The sequence below is a fragment of the Erpetoichthys calabaricus genome, chromosome 10, assembly GCF_900747795.2.
Source record: "Erpetoichthys calabaricus chromosome 10, fErpCal1.3, whole genome shotgun sequence".
NCBI lineage: Eukaryota > Metazoa > Chordata > Cladistia > Polypteriformes > Polypteridae > Erpetoichthys > Erpetoichthys calabaricus.
This window is the reverse complement of record NC_041403.2, coordinates 77448618-77470347: the sequence shown is the minus strand read 5'-3', so window position 1 is coordinate 77470347 and position 21730 is coordinate 77448618. Positions and strand designations below refer to the sequence as shown.

The 21730-nt window shown below is 39.1% G+C and overlaps 1 protein-coding gene and 1 long non-coding RNA gene across 2 annotated transcripts in view; one reads left to right on the top strand and one right to left on the bottom strand.

Moving 5' to 3' along the window:
- LOC127529483 (uncharacterized) overlaps nucleotides 1-15949 on the bottom strand; it is an 89747-nt gene extending 73798 nt beyond the window's left edge. Inside the window, exons 1-2 of the long non-coding RNA XR_007936155.1 lie at nucleotides 15824-15949; nucleotides 3495-3689 (exon numbers count right to left, since the gene is read on the bottom strand). This is a non-coding gene — a long non-coding RNA (uncharacterized LOC127529483). The remainder of the gene's footprint in view (nucleotides 1-3494; nucleotides 3690-15823) is intronic.
- Nucleotides 15950-15980: 31 nt separating this feature from the next.
- LOC114659177 (uncharacterized) overlaps nucleotides 15981-21730 on the top strand; it is a 97939-nt gene continuing 92189 nt past the window's right edge. Inside the window, exons 1-2 of the mRNA XM_028811480.2 lie at nucleotides 15981-16269; nucleotides 17995-18283. Of these exons, the coding sequence (XP_028667313.2) occupies nucleotides 18193-18283 (91 nt within the window). The 5' untranslated portion in view covers nucleotides 15981-16269; nucleotides 17995-18192. The remainder of the gene's footprint in view (nucleotides 16270-17994; nucleotides 18284-21730) is intronic.

Genomic DNA, 21730 nt, shown 5'->3' with positions numbered 1-21730 from the left:
AAATCAGTTTAGCTGTTTTTGGACGATTGACAAAACAAACAAATACACAAACAAAAAAAATGTAATCTGAGGGTTGAGATGGCATCCTTAGTGTGCAAAAAGGATAAATAACATTACACAAAGCAAAATAAAAAGCAAAATATAGACAAAGAGTATTAGGATCTTATTTATTTAGATTTGACTTTATTTCTTTGTAAAGTGACTTGTGATGGCATGCTCTGTGAGTGCTCCTAAAGTAATCAGTTTTGTTTTATTATATTGGTACAATTTTCTGTGCAAGTTTCAGTAGAAATATGTTTTGGTGGGGAGGGTGATGCGGGTGTCAGCTGTATAAAATGGAAATACCTGGGACCTCATGTATAACGCTGTGTGTAGAATTCACACTAAAACATGGTGTACGGACAAAAACAGAAATAAGTGTACATACAAAAAAATCCAGATGCATAAATCTGTGCATATGCCAACTTCCACGTTCTTCCGCTACATAAATCCCAGTCAGCATATAACGTAACGCACATGCATGCTCCTGCCGCCCCACCCCGACTCCTCCTAGAATTACGTCTCTTTGAATATGCAAATCAATATTAATAACCCCTTAAGTTTAGTGTTCTGTGAAAAGACAATGGAAAAAGCATGGGAAAAATAAAAGAATTTTAGCAAATACTAAGTAGAGGCAAGGAAAAACGTATTATTTATTGGTTAACGCAGTGGTATGAAAAACAAAAGAAAGTTGATTGAGTGACAGACTGGCAGAGAAACTCGAAAGTTCAAGTTCAGAAAGTCACACAGTGCCCGAAATAAAAAAGAAGTGGTCAGATATTAAAGTCGCCGTGAAAATGCAAGTCGTAGCCCACCATCTGAGTTTCATATGGAAGTGTGTTAGGGTACAGAGAAAAGAAAAAAAATATGGACACTGTAGAAAAAAAGGGCGCACTGTCAATTTTAATCTCGAAATTTCCACTTTAATCGCATAGTTTATTTTGTCATTAAAATAGTTTAATTTACTAGTTTCTGAAATCCCATCGTAACTAAAATAGCATGTTAAATGATTCGTATTCTATGTGTTCTTCTATGCGTGTGAATCACTATGTGCTTCTTAAACGGGTTTTCTCTTACACACACAGGACACAGAATACATTACACTCATGATATTACAGCTCTCTGAACAATTTAAATACTAAAATGCATGCTTGATATAATTTTCATGATGATAAGAAATAAAGCATGTATTAAACATGGGGCACAGTGGCGCAGTGGTAGCAACAAGCTAGCGTCCCGTCCAGAAATTGTTCCTGCCTCCTGAAAGATGCTTGCTGCGCTGTGTGTGACACTCAGTGAAATAATTTATTGAGGCAGTACTGTCTCTTTCAAACGTACTATCCCCCAATTCAAGTTCTTTCTTTTTTTCTCCAAGTAACCAATCACCACATAATAAGTTCTTTAATAAATGTAAAATCACCTTTAATCTTAGAACGCTGATTCTTCAAAACTTTTAAGGAACATTGAAATATCTTCATAGTACATGTTTAATTATTCCATCCATCTATCCATCAAGGGTTGCACCAGTCCCAGCAAGAAGACAGCGAGAGGCAGGAACATTCCCTGAACGGGGCGCCAGATCATCGCTACCACTGCGCCACCATGCTCACAAGTTTAATCATTAACAGTATACATTATTTAAATTAAGTTAAAAATGTATCTATATAATGTATCCTTTACTGTATTTCATCTTAAAAATGATATCAAGAGCTCCAAGAAGATAGCGCCTGGAAATGTAAATCGACTTATAAGCCAGTCGTCATCATGCGTAAATATGCACTCTCTTCTATTGAGTTGAATTGAATTCCTTTATTGTTATTGTATGGTACTATGAGATTCAATATGCAAATACTCCATAACTTGTTTTCCTATAAAATGATAAAATAACAGTAATAATAATAATAATATGATGAAAAACAATGAAAACTATACAATATGAAAGTATAAGTGGCTCAGGTTGTGCAATATTACAACTGTTGTGCAAGCTTACAGTGATGTGATTGTACTTATAAAGTACAAACAGTTCTACCAGGAGCACTTGATGGACTGATTGAGTGCAGTTTATATCTTTTGGGATGAATCTGTTACAGGAAAGGCTCTGAAGCATTGGCCGTAGGGTGGCAGGTCAAATAGACTGTGCGCATGGCTGAGGCAGCGTGTGCTAAATGCTGTATCCCGATGATCCTCTTTCCAATCAGCTGCTGTAGAGTTGTGATTCCACACTGAGATACTGTGGGTTAAAATACTGTGGTGCACAGAGAGTAACAATGCTAAAGCAGCTATGGTATTTGGAATAGTTTGGCCATTCCAATGACCATTGTATTGTTACAGATCAGATTCCTTAAAGTAATAAACAATATGCGGTTAATTTCAGTGTATTTGATAAAGCTACATCAGGGAATCTAAAAAATAAAGGGAAACCACATTGGAACAGTAGCACTGCTTTGGCACTGGGTGCCGCCAGTTTTCAAAACTGAGCTGAAAACTTGCGTATGCAGTGGATTGAGCTGGTGTGAGAATGTGCGTGGCTTTATGCAAAGTTTAGTTTTTATACATCGTGATGTGTGCATGGAAACGGGTGTATACAACATTTTTTTCGTACGCACCGTTTATACATGAGGCCCCTGGATATTTAAAAAAAGTATAAATACATTAGATTGTGGAGTTAGATTTCTGAAGCAGAATGGGTAGCTACCATTACCAGTCTCGTCCATGTTCTCCCCACTTTCAACATGAAACTATAACCTCATTTTAAATCTTAAAAAAGTAGGAGCACCTGAGTGAGACCTTAGAACTACCCTAGGGTATGGTCAAGGCCAGCAAGAACCTTTGTCAATTTGCACATAAATAGCTGGTTGTGGTCAATGGGAATTCCTTTACTGATTGTTCAAGCCCATACTATATCTGAAGTGTGTCATCAATTTGTACAAGGCAGGAACCAACCAGATCAGCACAGCCATCCACATGGACAGTTTCAAGATTGACATGCACACATTTTTAGAAGTGGTGGGAAAAGTCACATGGGCATAGATAGCTAGATAGATAGATAGATAGATAGATAGATAGATAGATAGATAGATAGATAGATAGATAGATAGATAGATAGATAGATATTTGTCTCAAGGAAAATATTATAAGAAATAATAACTGCCCCTAAAATGCAGACCAAAATTACTAAAAGGAAAGAAAATGTCTAACTTGACTAAAGATAAAAGAACAGTTACTGCATGCAATGACCAAAATATCTCAATACCATTGCATAGTATTTTTTTGCAATATTTGATTTTTCCTAATTTTTGGCACACAGCTAATAACAACCATGACCAAAGACTTACTACAGCAGTAATTTGATAACAGCAATGCAATAATTTAAAGGCTCTAAATGGTCTTATTGAGATGTTTCCATGGTTCTCTTGTATTTATTTCCATCCTTCTTTAACAATATTGTATCATACCTTAAAATGACACATTCTAGTTGGACTGCTCCAGTAGCTGAAGAGGCGCTGACCTTGGTACTGCAGAGGACAGATTTTGTCTGAATTTCTGACCATGCTGGTAGTCACCACATGCAGGCCTTTTCTGACACAAGATTACTCTCTGAAGTTCCATCTTATGAAAAACAGGCAAGATCTTCAGAACCATTCTTTATGCTTAAACAAAAAAAAAAGAAAGAAAGAAATGAATTTGCTCACTTTTTCATTCTGGCTTTTTTACACATGATTCTTATTCAGTGAGTCATACTACATGTTTCCTTTTTCTCACACTTTTTACTACCCTCTACACAGCCACATCAGCAAAGTAAACGCATTTGTCTTTCACTGTTTAAGTAATGAAATGTAATAATATTTACATGAAATGGCATTACTACTAGTGGAATATTTGCCTGAGGCAAATATTATTGTTGGCCTCTCTCTCTTTCCACTTAACCTAACAAATATTCTACTCAATTAAAACTGAAATCCAAACTCTGTCCACCATGAAAGATCACCTAAACCATCATTCTTAGAACAGTACAAAAATGAACAATCAATGATGCATTTTTATGTTATGATAAATATAGCTCCACCCGTTCCTCTGGCATTTCGATAACCCACGCCCCCTTACTGTTATGCAACTTTTTCTGCACTTTGCTTACATTCTCTCTGTATGTGTTTTATAACCATCACTGCACTAAGAATGCCTGGAAACCTTTTTTATTTTTCTACATTTTTTTTACTTTTACTTCCAGGCTCCAGTACATTATCAACATCTAAGCCTGTTGTGCTACACTTTTCAGACTCAGTATATAATTTGTGCCACGTGCAGTGTGTTAAAAATATTGAAAGAAATATGGTCCAAGAAATGCTAAGCTCAATGTGGGTACCACATGTTGCCATTGTAAATGGTGTATTATAGCTGTATAAAGTCTACCTTTTAGTAATTTAACATCTAAGCAATATATACTGTACATGTCATTTTTAGCATGCCATGTTTGGTACAAAAATGCTTTACAGTATAGTAGAATATTCATCTGTTAATGCATTATCGGTATGTTGTAAAGAGATTGCAAACCAGCTTTCATGAAAAGCTAGGACAGCCCCACAAAATCCGCCTTTAAAATGTCCTAATAAACATGGAGCTTAGCATCATGGCAATTTGAACTATTTGCCATACAAAATGTCAGATATGATTTCATGGTGCATATGCTATACTTCCATTTTTACTTTTTTTAAACACCCCTGCAATTATAAAGAACTGTTATGTGCTCCAGTGAACAGCACTTGATATCGGGATCGCTGTGCCAAAATCTTACATTGTAAAAGGTTATCCTACTGAGTCTGTTCCCTCACCTAAATACCAATCGTACTGCATTGAAAACTTGTGCGGATGGATTGTATTAAACAGTTGTGATACTGAGGAGGTAACCAAAACCCTTCACATGTGACATTCATATCTGTTTACTGACACGCAAAATGAAATACAATCTCACTAGAGTTTATTTCTATAGTAGGACACAACTCTTGAAATAAGAAATACACTATCCAATTCTAGATTTTAATTCTTGATTTTAAAGTATTTGGAGCATTCAGCATTTTTGCTTTCTAAGGTAAAGTATTAGATAATTATCATCTTTACAGCCACTGCTACTACTTTAGTTTTTGAAAAAAAATCTACTGGTTTATAAAGAGGTAAAAAACATTTACTTGTATACATTTTTGCAACAAAAAGTGCATTTGATATAACAGTCTGTTACCTAATTTTCCCAGGATAAAACGAAAGATGAAGGTAATATTTATTTATTTATTCTATGTGTGGCTTTTGAATAAATTTATATTGTGGCAGACCGCCTGTGTAATAGATTGATTGGGGGTTAGAATACATACAGGGCATTTTCTCCTTTGGAATGCTAGATGGCAGCTCTCCTGGGTTGCAGCGGTGCCTTGGACTCCCACAGGGCTCCATGGGAGTTGGAGTTTGGCACAGTCCTGTTGGGTTCTGTGGGTGCCACCAGGGGATGCTACAGGGGCTGTGGAGCCCTACTTGTCATGTGTCCACCTCACCTGGAAATGCTTCTGGACCACGCTAAGAGACCACTGGAAGTACTCCTGAGTGTAGAATAAAAAGAAGCCCGCTGCCACTACTCAAAGAGCCAGAGTCAGGAGGAGGTGAGATAAGCCATGCTGAGAGCGCCTCAGGCTCAGGTTTATAGCAGAGGGATCAGATCGGATCCTAATGGGTTGGAGTGGTGCCTCGGATTCCTGCAGGGCTCCATGGGACTTGGAGTTGGGTGCAGCCCTGTTGGGTCCCGCAGGCACCGCCAGGGGGTGCTGTACCTGGGACTCCTGAGCCCATGTGGGCAGCATATTCGTCAAACCCGGAAGTGCAGCCGGAACCCGGCGATCAAACACCTGGAGCACTTCCGGGTGAACTATAAAAGGAGTCAGCGACCGCCACTCAGCAGCCAGAATTGGGAGGAGGAGGACAAAGCATGGTGAGGAGTGATGGTAGGAAGAAGAGAGTGTTTTGTGGTGGTGATTTCCTTAGTGTACTGTGCTTGGGACTGTGTTGTGGCTGGAGGGATTATGGGGAAGATGTGCCCTCCAGCTGAGGAAAAATAAAAGTTTATTTCTATATATATGCATACAGTTCCGTGCAACAGTTTGGAAACCCTACCTGAACATATGAAATAAAATACAGTTAATAAAACTTTGACTGAAGGCTAAAACAATAGCATTTCCATGAAAGTATTAATGTACAATTACACAGAGGTGGGTAGAGTAGCCAAAAACTGTACTCAAGTAAGAGTAGCGTTACTTCAAAATAATATTACTCAAGTAGAAGTAAAAAGAAGTCATCCAAAAAATTACTTAAGTAAGACTAAAAAAGTATTTGGTGAAAAGACTACTCAAGTACTGAGTAACTGTTTGATCATAATAAATGATTTATTTTTTAGAAATGTTGTAATAAGACAGAAAAAAAACATAAAAAATAATGTGCAAATTCTGCTATTTCCAAATAATAAAATAAAAAAATGAGTAAAAATAAATAACATCTTTACAAAATAAAGATGCACAAATAACACAAAGTTCCAAATCTCAGTTTTTTACAACAAAGCTTTTGAAGCCAATACCTACAGTAGGTAACATGTATGTATGAACAGTGCAAACTACTTACAGTGACAAGATATACTGTACACTGACAGTATAATACTGCATATTCACGTGCCCTCCAAATAGCACAGCTGATAGAAAATAACATTAGAACAAGGCAGCTTGTGCACATACAAAAAGTCTCATTTTACCTTGACTGTCTGTGTCTGTGCATGTTTGGTTAAAACATGCTTGTTTTTCACTCAGTGAAGTGATGGTTAAGCTTCAGCAGGAGTTGGCTCTCATTTTTCATGTACAAGTGGAACCTTGGATTGCGAATAACTTGGTTTGCGAGTGTTTTGCAAGACGAGCTAAAATTTTTAATAAATTTTGACTTAATAAACGAGCGAGGTCTTGCAATACGAATAGTCCATATACGCTTTGTCTACCGAGTGTCACATGATCACAACCAAGCTGATGGTTCTTCTCTCTCTCGCTGCGGGATTGTGGGCAATCGTCAGTCGGCGTGCCTCACTCATATAGTCAACATCCGTACAAGCGTATACTGTTTACTACAGCATTGTGACCACATATGTGTGCTGTGACGTGTGAGTCCCCGTCTTGCACCCCAAAACACGGAGCTGAGTCTCAATACTTTAGCGACAGCATCTTTATTCAGCTTGAAACAGGAACAGCGCGGTTATTTATTGTAGTGTGATCTGCCACTCTCCTATACACAGACACAGCAGTCAGGCAGGGTCATGCCCTGGTTAGTGGCCAAGTAATACTGTGCCCTGTGCATTTATAATGTACCTTGTTCCTTGTATCACCCATCAACGGCAGGTGCTTATAGCATGACTGTGATCTTTTTGGATTCGCTTTTATGATGAACTGCTACAGCGCTGGGTGCCTGCGGTTGCTTTGGGATGCTCTTCCGTGTGTCGTCCTGTTGGGTGAAATCCCACAAGAGTTTAGAAACTCACTCACACCAGCCATGATTCTTTTCAAAGGTAAAGTGCAGGTTAATTTATTTTATGTATATTAGTTTTGGGTTATGGAACGAATCATCTGAGTTTCCATTATTTCTTATGGGGAAATTCGCTTTGATATACAAGTGCTTTGGATTGCGAGCACGTTTCCGGAACGAATTATGCTCGCAAACCGAGGTTCCACTTGTATTCTTTCTTTCCCTGTCTGCTGTCTGTAAGGAGTTTGTGCCACTATGCCGCCACAGTTTGTGTGTGGTCATGTGACTGCATGGCTACGTCTGATTTATGAAACGGAGCCATGTGATTATTGTTGCTATGTCTGATTGGTGAGACTCCGTTTCACCAATCAGACGTAGCAATAATTATTGCTACGTTTGATTGGTGAAACAGTCATGCAGTGGATCCACTGGCGGCTTCTCTCTGGCAAAAATATAGCGTATCTAATGGAAACAAGTAACGATTCGAGTGTTGCCCAATGTATTGGAGTAAGCGTAGCGTTTCTTCTTCACAAATGTACTCAAGTAAAGGTAAAAAGTATGGTGTAGTAAAACTACTCTTAGAAGTACAATTTTTTTAAAAAGTTACTCAAGTAAATGTAACAGAGTAAATGTAACTCGTTACTACCCACCTCTGCAATTACGATTTTTTAAGAAATAAAAAATGTAAATAAAAATAGAAGAGGAAAGGTGGAATATGAAACACTTTGGGCACCCTCTTGTAACTTACCAGGTTGTTAGTCTGGGCTGTTTTAGCTCATTCGGTGTTTGTTTAGTCAAAAATTGTCATTAGCAATGACAGTTCCAGAGCTTAATAAATTCTCTGATTTTTCAAATGCTGTGCATCACTCAACAACCAAGGGGGTACTCTAAGCAACTAACTGAGAATCTGAAACTAACTGATGCCTTCAAAGCAGGGGAATTCCATAAAATTATATCAATTGCTTCCATCTAGCAATATTCATCCATCCATCCATCCATCCATCCATTACCCAACCCTCTAAATTCTAACTACAGGGGTCTGCTGGAGCCAATCCCAGGGCGCAAGGCAGAAAACAAACCCCGGGTATGGCACCAGCCAACTGCAGGGATCACACACACACACACACACACACCAAGCACACACTAGGTACAAGTTAGAATCGCCAATGCACCTAACCTGCATGTCTTTGGACTGTGGGAGGAAACTGGAGTACCCGGAGGAAACCCACGCAGACATGGGGAGAACATGCAAACTCCACGCAGGGAAAGCGAACCCGGGTCTCCTAACTGCAAAGCAGCAGCGCTACCCACTGCGCCACCGTGCCGCCCCTAGCAATATCCACTTACTGAAAATCATTAGGAAACTGAAGACCAATAAAATTGATACATAGAACAGCTTGTGTACTGTGCAGAAAGGTAAAGCAAAGCCCAAATATGACTGCAACGGACCTGTGTACAAGTTTAGCTGAAAAAGAAGTGCTGGTGCACTGCTCTGCTATGTGTTACTTACACTACATGAATATGGCCTTAAAAGAAGAGCCATCACAAGAAAACCTGACCTGTGATCTCATCACAGAAAACAATGCCTTAAGTATACAAAACAACATCTGCATTAGACACAGCCATTTTGGTGCCAATCCCTGTGGATGGTTAAGCTAAAATTGGACTCTTTGACAACAACCACAAAACGTTTGACTGGAGAAAAAGGAACAGCATTTGAAAAAAAAAACTAGCCAACTATTACACAAGGAGCTGAAACTGTTATTATTTGGGATTGTGTAGCAACACATCAAATATTGTGCAAGTACAGGGAAAAATGGATTCCACTAAATATCAGCAAATCCATAGAATGTCATGAAAACTGAACATGAAAAAGAATGACTTCTTCAAGACAATGATCCAAAACACACTTTGAAATCAAAAAAAAAGAGGACCTCAAGAAGCACAAGGATATAGAATGCCCCTTGTAGTCACCAGGCAAGATCATCACTGAATATTTATGGGTCGATCTTAAACATGCTGTGAACAAAAGAGTGCGGGTAGTCCTGGGCACACCCAGGAAAGGAACAATAAGTCTGGAGAATCTGGAACTCCTGAAGTGCCCATTTGATGGTATGTCTTGATAAAAAATAGTTTGTTTGACTTTGTCAAGAAAGCACATCTAAATTGATTCTCCCATTGGGGAATAAAAGAGCTCTGCAGTTGGTAAAGCTAGAAGACCCAGTAATTTTGAGTTTAACTTGACATTTTTTAGTTTTTCTGGGAAAGACTATCTAAAATAATGCAATGCAAGTGATAGACAAAAAAATCAACACCAGACCACAAAGTGTATATAAGAGCACACATTTGTTACACTCACAAGCACAGAGCACAAGTGGATCTATTGTGTAGCCTTGCTACTTAAGGACAAAATGAGCTCCTGAATCTAGTGGAGCAAGTGCTCATGGTTCTGTACTATTTACTAGAATGGTAGAGAAAGAAGGTTTGATATCTGCCCCAAAATCATGTTTTCCTTTTGCAGGTGCCCCAGGTTCTTCCTGGCTATCAAAGATGTACATATTTATTGAAGTGGCAACTGTAACTGCGTCTGAAAAGAGTATACGTTAGTCTGCATTTGAGTGTGATTTTGAGACAAACTGATGTCCTACCAAGAGACGACTCTAACCTTACACCTAATGTTCTCAGGATGTGCACAGGTTCCATATAAATTTCTCTATAAGGATTCATTTTAAAAATAGCAATTGATGAAGATTGTAAAAGATACAAAAGAAAGAAATTCCATAATCTGCAGAACTAAAAGCTCGGTCCCCCAGAGAATTGCATTTAGTGTGTGAGACTACGAGAAATTCAACATCATTGTGGCAAGGTGTATAATATTTTAACATGTAACATGGAAAAAGAAACATTAGCATAAAGAGCCTTATATATTAACAGGAGAATCATGTATGAAATCCAATATTTAACAGGCAGGTAGTGCAAGGAAATCAGTGAAGTGGTTGCATGTCGCCAAGGCTTAGCGTGTGTTAAAATTCTGGCTACAGAATTCTGTACGTGTTGTAATCTGTTTTGCACTATGCCTAAAGCACCAAAGAGCATTAGAGAAACCAACCTGAGGTGACAAAAGCATGAATAATTATCTGAGCAGGATGATCAGTGATAGGACATCTAATTCATGAAATATTCTTCAGCTGAAAGAAGGCATACCTGGTAAAATTCCTAACATTGAATCTAAAACAACCTCCAAGTTCATGACTTCTGAGGAAGGAGAGACAGCGCAACCATTAATATCAATGCTAAAGATTCTAAATGATTAAAGGAAAGTCTTAGTACCTATCAACAACCTCTCTTGTCATGTCTCTATTGAGTTTTAAGTATTTGTGGCACAAGCAAGAATTAATGTGACCAGTGCACTCAACCAATGGGTTTGGTGGGAAATCAGAGTTGGGCTTAGTGTGCAAATAGATCTGGGTGTCATCTGCACTGAACTATATAACTATACATAAAGTTATAAGTAGATAAGAAATGAATCAAAGAAAATTAAAGCTATATAACAGAAAGCCTAATTGGACACAGGGTTTGTGAGCAGGAAGCATCATTAGCACTACTGAAAATGTAAACTTTGTATTAATCAAATTTATATATTTCACCTTTACATTCTAGTTTTGTGGAAATCACATAATTGTTATATGTAATCATTTTTCATTTCCCTAATTGCTCCATGTCATGTTAAAGCTGCTTTTAACTTTAAGCCACTTGTGACTTTCTTGCCTTATGGCACATAATATTTACTTTGCATTTCACATCTACAGAGTGATAAGACTTCTCATTGTTTCCATATCGTTTTAAACCACATGTATTCTCAACATTAATGATGTCACTTAATGAGTAATATCCTTTGGACATGCAAATGACCACTTTATTGGGTAGAAAGGCACTTGAGAGAATGTTTATTTAGAAAACATTTGCATTAGGTCTCAGCATTTTAAATCCTTTGAAACTGTTTCTGTCATGCATTGGATATTCATGTCCCGCAAGCACAGATCACCATGCAGTTTCTCACAAAAGTAATTGATCATTTTCAAAAGCAGGGGAGGGCTGAGGACAGTTATTATAAAGCATAAGTATGTAACTCTTTCATTTTCATAATACTGAAGACATGTACTCATTAGCATGACAATCACACCCGCGACCCGAAATTGGATGATCGTTTTTGAAAACTGATCACGATCACAATAATTTATTCACAAGTGTTCTGGGCAGCGACATTTACAGCCTATAAATAGTTTTACTTCAAAATGCATTACTTCAACATGACAAGATGGCGTTTTATGCAAAACAGCACGCTCATGTCAATGTGATCAAATGCCTTTGTCTTTCACCGCACACAAGGGAGAGTACAAAGTAGCTCAAGATAAAAACATATCCTCTTGCTCCATAGTGTTTAGCCTATAAAATGTTTAACCTGTTATAGTTCAGTCTTAATGACTGGTGACACTGATGATCAGTTCCTGGATACATTGCAGGCATCACTACCACCCTGGGCCTAATGTTTCTGACTAGCTTCAAGAATGACACAACCATTTGAAACTCATAAATGCAATTTATATTAAAATGTTTCAGTACAGCCTGAGGGTACAAAGAGTTTTGAGGTCCAAAAGGCTGGAAAGTTATTCCAATTCAAAAGAAATAGCCTTTAAATCAGAAAAATGTGCCATTTACCACAAAGCAATGAATAGATCCATTCAATAAAATGCTTACAGAATGCACTAAAATGAAATGTTGTTTACACAGCAATATGGTCAGGACTATCGTCCATCTAGGCTGCAGTGACAGTACATCTTATAATAAATGGTCCAGACAATCCCATTTTAAATTGAAAACAGTCTGAAATCTATTTTAATTTGACACTTGTCACTTTACAAAAACAACTGGTTATTGGCAAAACTGTGATGTACTCCATGTTTATACATTTTGTCGTCCACACAGACATAGAAGAGTATAAAAAGTCTTCATAGACAATAACCGGGCCAGGATTTTAACCAAGTCTCAGTCAACACCATGCCACCGTAACATTTATTAGGTATCTCAGACACTGTATAAATCACTTTTTCTTATATACTGTCTAAAGTAGACCTAACAAATGAAGGATGTCATTTGAAGTGTAGTGATTAAAATCAATCAGCTAACTAATAAGCAGGCATTTTTTCCATGTGTGTTGAGCTGAAAGGCCTGCTCTTGTCAAATTTTTCTTTTTCTTCAAGACAATTTAAGGACATACAAATTAAGTGTCAGATGTAGAGTCCAAGTCAAATTGTTGAGAATGCTGACACTTACTTTTTCTGAGTATAAACCCGTGACCTGAATTTACATAAAGAGTCAAAACACATTGAAACAATGACAGAAAAAGATTTAGACCATCTTTCTTTGACAATGCAATGTGTTGACAATGTGTTCTTCTCATTTATTTACATTATCTATCTATCTATACATTTAAAGATCTCTTCCTGATCATTTAGCATGGAAATGAGAATATACAAGCCTCAGGAACCTGGATAGGAGTCTGGCAGAATTTGAGAGAGCAATGAATTCTAGGTTGCATGACCAGGATCTACAGAAGCACATCAGTGAGAGAAGAAAATAAGAAAATTAACAATGGAGGAAGACATGTGTATGTGTGGATAAACAGAATGTGACAATCCTACAAGAGAATGGATGACACATAAGAAACTTCATTCTTTGGAAGTGCTGATACAGTAAGCTAACTGTAACTTAACTGAAATATTGTGACCTGATATGTAGTGGGGCTCAGATGGTTTGGGACTGCAAAGAAGTGACATCCTTTAAACCAGAAGACTGATTGATCTGGAGTTCTGTTTTGTCTCAAATGGCTAAAAAGGGTTGCTTTCTGCATTTAGTGGGAATTTAGTTTACCTTCCAGGAGCTTAGTGGAACTGACGCTTAAAGGAAGCACAGCCCAAGTGAAGTCAGCCTGGTTACAGATGTAATGCAAACAGCAACAACCAGTACTGTTTCTTGACATAAGTAAGCTAAGTGACTGCTTGGAGCCATGTTGCATATTGTGGGGGCTTGGTTCCAGTCCACTGAAACATGAGGGAGAAGGTACATTGTGAGGGCTCCAGAAAGTCTACAAAAGATCTTGCATTCAAGACAAAATTAAAAACACCAACAAACTGAAGAAGGTCCAGGCCAAATTCCTCCAAACCTCAATGCTAAACTGGTCAACAGATAATAGAAATGTCCAGCCAAAGTCACTACTGCTGAAATAACTACCAAAACATTATTAAAATCACATCTGATTTCCAACAAAAACTGCAAATCTAGGATTCATTTTGTGTGTTGTTGATTTGGGCTCTCTGTATTATTATGATAGAAAATATAAAATGTTGCTGCAGAGTTATGAAGTGGTAAGCACTGCAGTCACATGGATCCAGCTTCCTGGACTTGAATCCAGTGTGGAGCATGGATGTACTCTCCTTTGTCTACAGGACTAATCCTTCTACATACCCAAAATGGATTAACAAAAGTGGACTAACCGATGACAGTAAACTGAGTCCATACAAGTGTTTGTACAGTGTGTGTATGGATGGGCAGATGCTGTGAAAGACTGGCACCCCATCCAGTACTGGTTCCTGCTTTTCACCCAGTGCTGCTGGGAAAAGCTCTGGCCAACAGTGACCCTGAATTGCATTAAGCAGTTTTGAAAATATCTTGCATTTGAAAAAAAAATCTACATATTGGGATTGTTGGTGTTCTATATTATTTGTATTAGCTTTCCTAATGATTATTATAGGCTTGAGTGAGAAGGATTAGACTTTGAGTTCAACCAAGGCCTCTGTGGCTCATAGTACCCAAAACAAAATATCCACTCTGTTTTCAACCCACCTAATACAATTCAGCATTGCAAGGATAGGTAGCCCATCTCCATGGCATCAAGTGGAAGAAATTTGGGGAAATTTGGAGTGGTGGCTCTGAGGCTATGAATCTGTGCTGGTATCCAGAAGGTTGCTGGTTCGAATCCCCGTTACTGCCAAAAGAGATCCTACTCTGCTGGGCCCTTTACCTGTAATTGCTCCAGGGGTGCTGTACAATGGCTGACCCTGCGCTCTGACCCCAAGGGGTATGCGAAAAATAACAAATTCCTAATACAAGAAATTGTATAAGGCGAAATAAAAAAAAAAAAAAAAAAAGAAACCATCCCTGGGTGGGCCACTAGTCTAGCAGTGCGTGTACAAACTCTCACGTGTATAAGAAGCCAATTTGGAGTCACCAGTCAAACTAAAACACATAGAACTCAAAGAAAACAAAAACACAAACAGAATGTAAAAACTTGACATAGGCGAAAGCAGATAAGGATTACATCCCAGTCTGCTGAAGATGTCCACCAGAAGTGCTAAACACTGCACCACCCCCCCCCCCAATAAATTCTGCAATGCAAAATGCAAAGCCGAATCAGCCAGTGAGCCACCTTACAGGTACATGAAGGAGAATGAGAGGTGCTGCATCTTATGGTAACTAAGATGGCACATTGTTGGAATTAGTTTTTTCATTCTTTTTGTATACGTCTGTCTTTCTTTAAATATTTGGATTTTTCTTTTACCGTTTGAAAAAATTCAAAGCCGTTCATTATAATAGAAATAATTTCTAAAGACTTAAAAAATTCAAAAATATATTAGTGGTCGGTAGGATTAACCTCAAATTTGCGTTCGGGAATAAAAAACAGAGTACCACACCCCGTCAAATGCACCTGCCCTGTAGCCCAAACGCAGGGGAGCAAGTTCTCTACCTGGTATTCTTATTCATGGACAGAATTTATGAGCAACAGGGTGCTCTGGTTTCCCACTCTGCTCCTGCGTTGTGTATGCGGGATATTTGCTTACAGGACTCACCTCGAACAACAGGATGCGATTACAAACCATTTATTTAGTGGCCGTGTGTGTGCGTGGCCTCCCAGTGCAAAAATTGTCCGCACGTTGTAGAAAACAAGGAGAACAAATCCCGGTGGAGCGAAAAAATCGGAAGCAGCCAAGCCACCCTCTGCGCCAATAGTATCTTGTAATTCGTGAGGTACACTACAGAGGGGAATTTTCTACTTTATTGTGACACGGCTACCTGTATCTCGATCGGAGTTCTTCGGTTTTATAAGCGATCGCCGAAGCTGGATCATGTGACGGAGAGGCTGGAATTTGACACCAGGCTGAAGGTTTCGAAAATGAGAGGAGAAACTCACATCAATGCGAAGAGCTGGAATGGACGTAAGGCAATTCCGAGTTTCAAGGAACCAGTGCAGGAGTGCCGCTCCGAATTACCCCTTCCGGGATCTAGAACCCGGGCCGCGGGGCCGCGCGCAGTTCGCTGTCTCTTACTGATGAGAAGTGCTCTCCAGAGAGGGACAGTCGCAGCAAAGTCACTGGCTGGATACATTCACACAGGAGGAAAACCCTGTTTCTTGTAAAGATTATTTCACGCTTTTCACAGAATGTTCTCCAAAACACCGGATTGCCTTTGACATTTTTTCATTTTGCTCTTTTGTCCAACTTCAGCTCATTTTAAGTCCAGTCAGTGCTGAGAACATTGAGCACAAAGTTGGAGTAAGAACTCCATGTCGCTGAGGATATTCCTAAATGCAAGTGTAAAATCTGCAATTTGACAGCTGTACCTTGGAGCGCATACCAGGTAAGCCCGCTTTACATTCTCATTGCTGCACCTGAAGAATTGTATTTTAGGACGAGTCCAACATTCAGTACAAATGAATCCGCTTATCATTCAATGATGCTTCTCATGTCTAAAAACTTAAAAGACAGCCAAGCCGTGCGTTCACAGTTTTGCCCCCTAGCGTGTGTAGCTCGTAACAATAACAAGTTAAATGGGGTTGTCTTTGAATCAGGCGCACTTAATAAGTCGAGTTAACCAATGAGTCGATTGAGACAATCGAAATCAGTTTACTTGACTTGGAAATAAACCCATTTGAACATTTTCGAAAATTACGGCCGTTTAGATGAATAACGATGGCGACTATGAACCTTGAAAGTAAAATTAAACTTTTTGAAAGTGACAAGAAACGTGCGAGGCTGGGTACAGTAAAGAGCAACATTCAAGGTTCTGCGCAACAACATTAACCCAACCGTCTAACCAAACCGATGTCATCGTTTCAAGGTGAAATAACGTGAATCGTTAATAGAAAAAGAGCTGCTGTATTTTGTCATCGGTGCGGACTTCACGTGTATGAAGAAAAATGTGGGATTCCACCTCCGTTTCGGCACACGTCTGAAATAGGCTGGCTAGGTTGTACTGTGTTGTGCCGTGCCGTGCCAAGCTGGCTCCCTCCCAGCGCAAGAATTGTTTGTTTAGGCAGCTTTAAAAAGATCGCAGGAATTCACACTATTTGTTTTGTTACGTGAACTCCTTTTAACAGATACGCGACTTTAGTGAGGAACAACTCAGCCACCTGTTTCCACCAGCAGTTTCGCAATTCCGACGATCAAAGTCGATATAATGAGACGGGTCGAGAAATTCGAGGATCTGGGCAGGTGAAAGTGCTGCTTCCCTAAGAACGTCAAATAGAATAAACCGATTCGTTTTACATATCAAGTAATCTTTAAGTCATTAACATATGCTGACCCGTACATGTAATTTAGGAAGTGTCGTTGCGGCATAAAACAAATAAAGGGGATACATATATATTTATATTTAAAACACGCACACGCATATATATATATATATATATATATATATATATATATATATATATATATATATATATATATATATATATATATATATGTGTGGGGGTGGGGGAGGGGGGGGTTAATGAATGAATCCTATATAATATGCAACTCTATTTTTTTTATTTTTAAAAGCCTGGAATTAATTTTCTTGCATTGATTTTTTTGTTAAACCGAAAGCTACAGATTGCTTAAAGCCAATGATGTTCACAAGACTTGACCATCTGAAAATAAAACACAAATGTTCAAATAAGCACTTTTGGCTCTGTAAAGTCTAAGACACAAGCGCGGTTAATAAGTCGTCACTCAATTCACGCATTTGTCTACGCGTTTTAACGGTTTGTGTTTATATTGGGATAGCTTTGTTAGATTTTGAATCCTTGTGTAGTGGATGAAGGGGTGTGTGTGTGTGTGCTTTTTTATAAATTCTGGGCATGATCATAACAATAATGATAATCTATCTGTAGGGTCTCTGTGATGTATCAGTTATAATTTTAATAGAACTTCCCATTTGCCGGAAGTGCAGTTTTTATCAGCAGCCAAGCTTATCGAATTCATTACAAAGTTTTGTTTTCTGGACTGATTAATGTGCCTTTTTTGTAGACTGTAGCATCTGTCTCGATTGTCTGAGAATTAATGAGGACAACATACAGACTAAAATGTTTTCTCATTTTAGGAAAAGAAGGAGAGCAGAACAGGTTACAGAGGGAGGCGCCTTGTATCCATCTGTGAATAACTTGGGGGATTTTCTGCCTTTGTAAATTAAGGCAAAACCTGGACCACTTTGAACAGCACAAAGACGGGAACGAGTTTGGAAGATAGGCAACATGTTTCAGTAGAAGTGGTCTGCCTGTGGATTTTATGTCGACAGGCGATGACAACCTGTCAGATGACAACGGGAGGACAGAAAGGTACCGGCAGCTGTGAAGTGCACTCGGACCGCAGGAGGACACGAGCAATGCACGGTAATGCCTAACTATGATCTGACATCGGGGTGGTTGGAAGTGGGAATGCTAAAATAATTCTGGCCTATCACTTAAGATACGTGCCGGATTTCTTTGTGTGACCCTAATCAGACTGCAGCCGTGAAACCAGTATTGTCCTAGCAGCCTGTGTCACGAGGGGGCGACAGAGAGTACATGTGCCTTGTGCGTGTCTGATTAACATAACCGAACGTAACATAACTACTATTTTTAAATTGTCTTATAATTGAAAAGAATTACTTGAGGAGATGAGGTGGACACGGTCGTATCGAAATGGAGGGACTCGAGCATGATTAATTTAACATTAGCACCTTGTAAAAAATAAGTGCAGACTCAGACATTGGCGTTCAAATGAGAGGCTCATTCAAAAACATTCGGAATCCTCTTTTGGTCTATGTGCTATTTTTTCCTACTCGTACGAGATGCTCTTCCTATACGTTAACATCCATTCTTGTGAAAATTGATGCAGCGATTCTGCAGAGCCGCAAGTGCCTTTGAAATGCGCGTCAGGCTGCGGCATACGGTTGAAGGAGATTTGCCACCAGGTTTTGTACGAGGCGTTTCGTGCATTCCCTTTTGAAGAAAGAATGAACACTACCGAAACGTCCATCACTTTCCTGAACAAGCACAAACCAGTTCAGATTCATGAGCAGGATCCACCACGATACCAATCCACCGCAGAGCACATTCACGCACATTTGGCCATTTTATAGCCACCGATCACGTAGTACCGCACGTATTTATGAGCTGGGAATAACCAGAAGACTTGAAGTGAATATTAACAACTTCACGCCATGTCTCTCCAGCCAGGGTTTAAAATGTAATTATTTGAATTCACATTTTTGTAGTGTGGGAGTAAAAGAGGTGAATCAGGAGAAACGGAGAGAACGAGTAAGCTCCACGCAAACCATGGCTGGGCTGGGAAAGTGGAGACAGGAATTAACACCACGCAGCAGACTCGTGTGTATTAAAGCAACACCTATAGTGTTAAATTAAATGCCATTTATTGGTCCGGTGGCCATATAAACACCTCTAGTTGTTACTTTAACACTGGGGGCTTTGATATAAAGTGTATTCTATTGTTAAGTGATTTAATCAGCGAAGATCATCATAAAGGTAAAGGTTTGCATCAATAAAATGTTAACATACTCGTTTAAGTCAGTTAGGCTAAGAAATTCATTATACATCAAAGATGAGAAAAACTAAGCACAGGAAACCTTAAAATGAGTGTATGTCAAAAAAGCAAACCTCTGCAATAAAAGTGTAAAAGCTGTTTTACTTGGAAGGTCGGAGTAAACCTCAGAGCTAATTAACACATGGAAAAGGGACTCAAAATGTGTTTGCTGGTTACTATATAGTTCAAAATCTGTACATCAGTCATCAGACCATTATGGTGTGAAAAAAGTCCAAAAGAAACACTGACGGCTAAGACATCAGAGAAGCAGATCTTTGCTGTTCTTTTTCTTCATGATACATTATATGTGGTATCCATCCATCCATTATCCAACCTGCTATGTCCTAACACACGGTCACATGGGGGCTGCTGGAGCCAATCCCAGCCAACACAGGGTGCAAGGCAGGAACAAATCCCGGGCAGGACACACACAAGGGACGATTTAGGATTGCCAATGCACCTAACCTGCATGTCTTTGGACTGTGGGAGGAAACCAGAACAACTGGAGGAAACCCACACCGACATAGGGAGAACATGCAAACTCCACACAGGGAGGACCCAGAAAGTGAAAACCCACACGGACACAGGGAGAACATGCAAACTCCACACAGGGAGGACCCAGAAAGTGAACCCAGGACTCCTTAATTCAAGGCAGCGGCGCTACCACTGCACCACCGTGCCGCCCCTATATGTGGTATCTTTTAGATGAAGTAGTCAAGTATTTGTAAGTTTGAAGGTGTACTGGTAGCCCAGAGCTTCAGAATCCCCATTACAGGCACTTTTTTTAGAGCACTCTGCTTTTCTTCCTGCATCCCAAAGATGTGTATGTCAGAATTATTTTTTGACTTTAAATTAGCCGTATGGATTGAGCGTAGATATATATGTGAGTGCCCTGCGATCAACTTGTGACCGCTTCCATGGCTGACCCAGTCTTGTGTCCATTGCCGTACAATATGATATTGATGTTGGTTTCTTCTTGTGTTTCTTGCTTTACTCATGAATGCATCTTTTCGTTATTATATACCATAGTTGTAGAGTGTCTATAAAAGGTACACCTGGTGATGTTCAAATCTAGGATGCATGGGTATACACCAACTTCACAGTCTGGGCAATTCTGTCATTTTTGTAGAAGGCAGAGTTTGACAGGTCATCTGGCCCACAGCTCTGCTAGGACTGTTATTTTAAGTTAAGATTAAGCTCCAGGAGTTTGGCTTCTGCAATAATATCCTCATTCTTGACCTTTGGATTTGTGGTACTAAGCCTCATTTAGCCTGCCATATTGTACATTTGTAACTTACCCATTTTGAGTCTGTGTACTTGTCTATGTTCATTGATGCTGTACAGTTAGTTTTCTGCTCACTTCCCAAGTAATGTGGCAAAAATGATGTGCTTTATAGAAAAAAAAAAATTTGCGTAGGTATGCAGTCATTCATTTGAACCAGATGTTGCACTTTGTTTTTTACAATCTACTTTTTATTTTGATGATCTATAGGAAATGACTAATACCCATGCATGATTCAGGTCTACCCACTTCCTCAACACCAAGTCCTAATTCCTTGTAATTCCAACAAGAGCAATGGTGTCACTGATGTTGTATCCCTTGTCAGTAGAATTAATTTAGTAGACTTCAAATGAACCTTCCAGTTTTCTATGTGTTATTTTATAATTGTCACTATGCTACATTTCCAGAGTGTTGTTCTAGCTGCTGTGAATACTTGTAACAAGATTTGCCTACACTAGGTTGTATATATCTTACCTGGTGCTAAAGCCTTCTGGTAGTGTTGCTAAAGAAATCTCTGTAAGAAAATTGAAATAATGAGACCTGGCATGGTTTATAAACAAGGTTGGCAGCTGTAGTCCTCTGCAGTCTTGGTGTCCCCTATTATTCATTCTCACTTTAATCCCTCAATACGCTGAGACAAATATCATCACCTTAGCACTTTGTTCTGTCTGTTCATCTCCTTCTGAGCCTGCCATGACCATTACAGTCACAAGGAGCTGGATAGTTTTAAGGTCACTTTTGAAGTGTTGAGTCTAGCTTGACCAAATAAGAAGATAATACTTGTGCCATCCATTCATTGGAATGATTTTCCAAACACACTCCTTCCACTTTTGGATTATGGGAGACTTTGGTTCAAGGCAAGCATCACTACATGTACAGGATTCCAGTAAATCACAGGTCACACTCATTTACACAGCCACCATCATTCATACACTACAATTTAAAGTCATTGCTAACCATGAATCGGAAACTT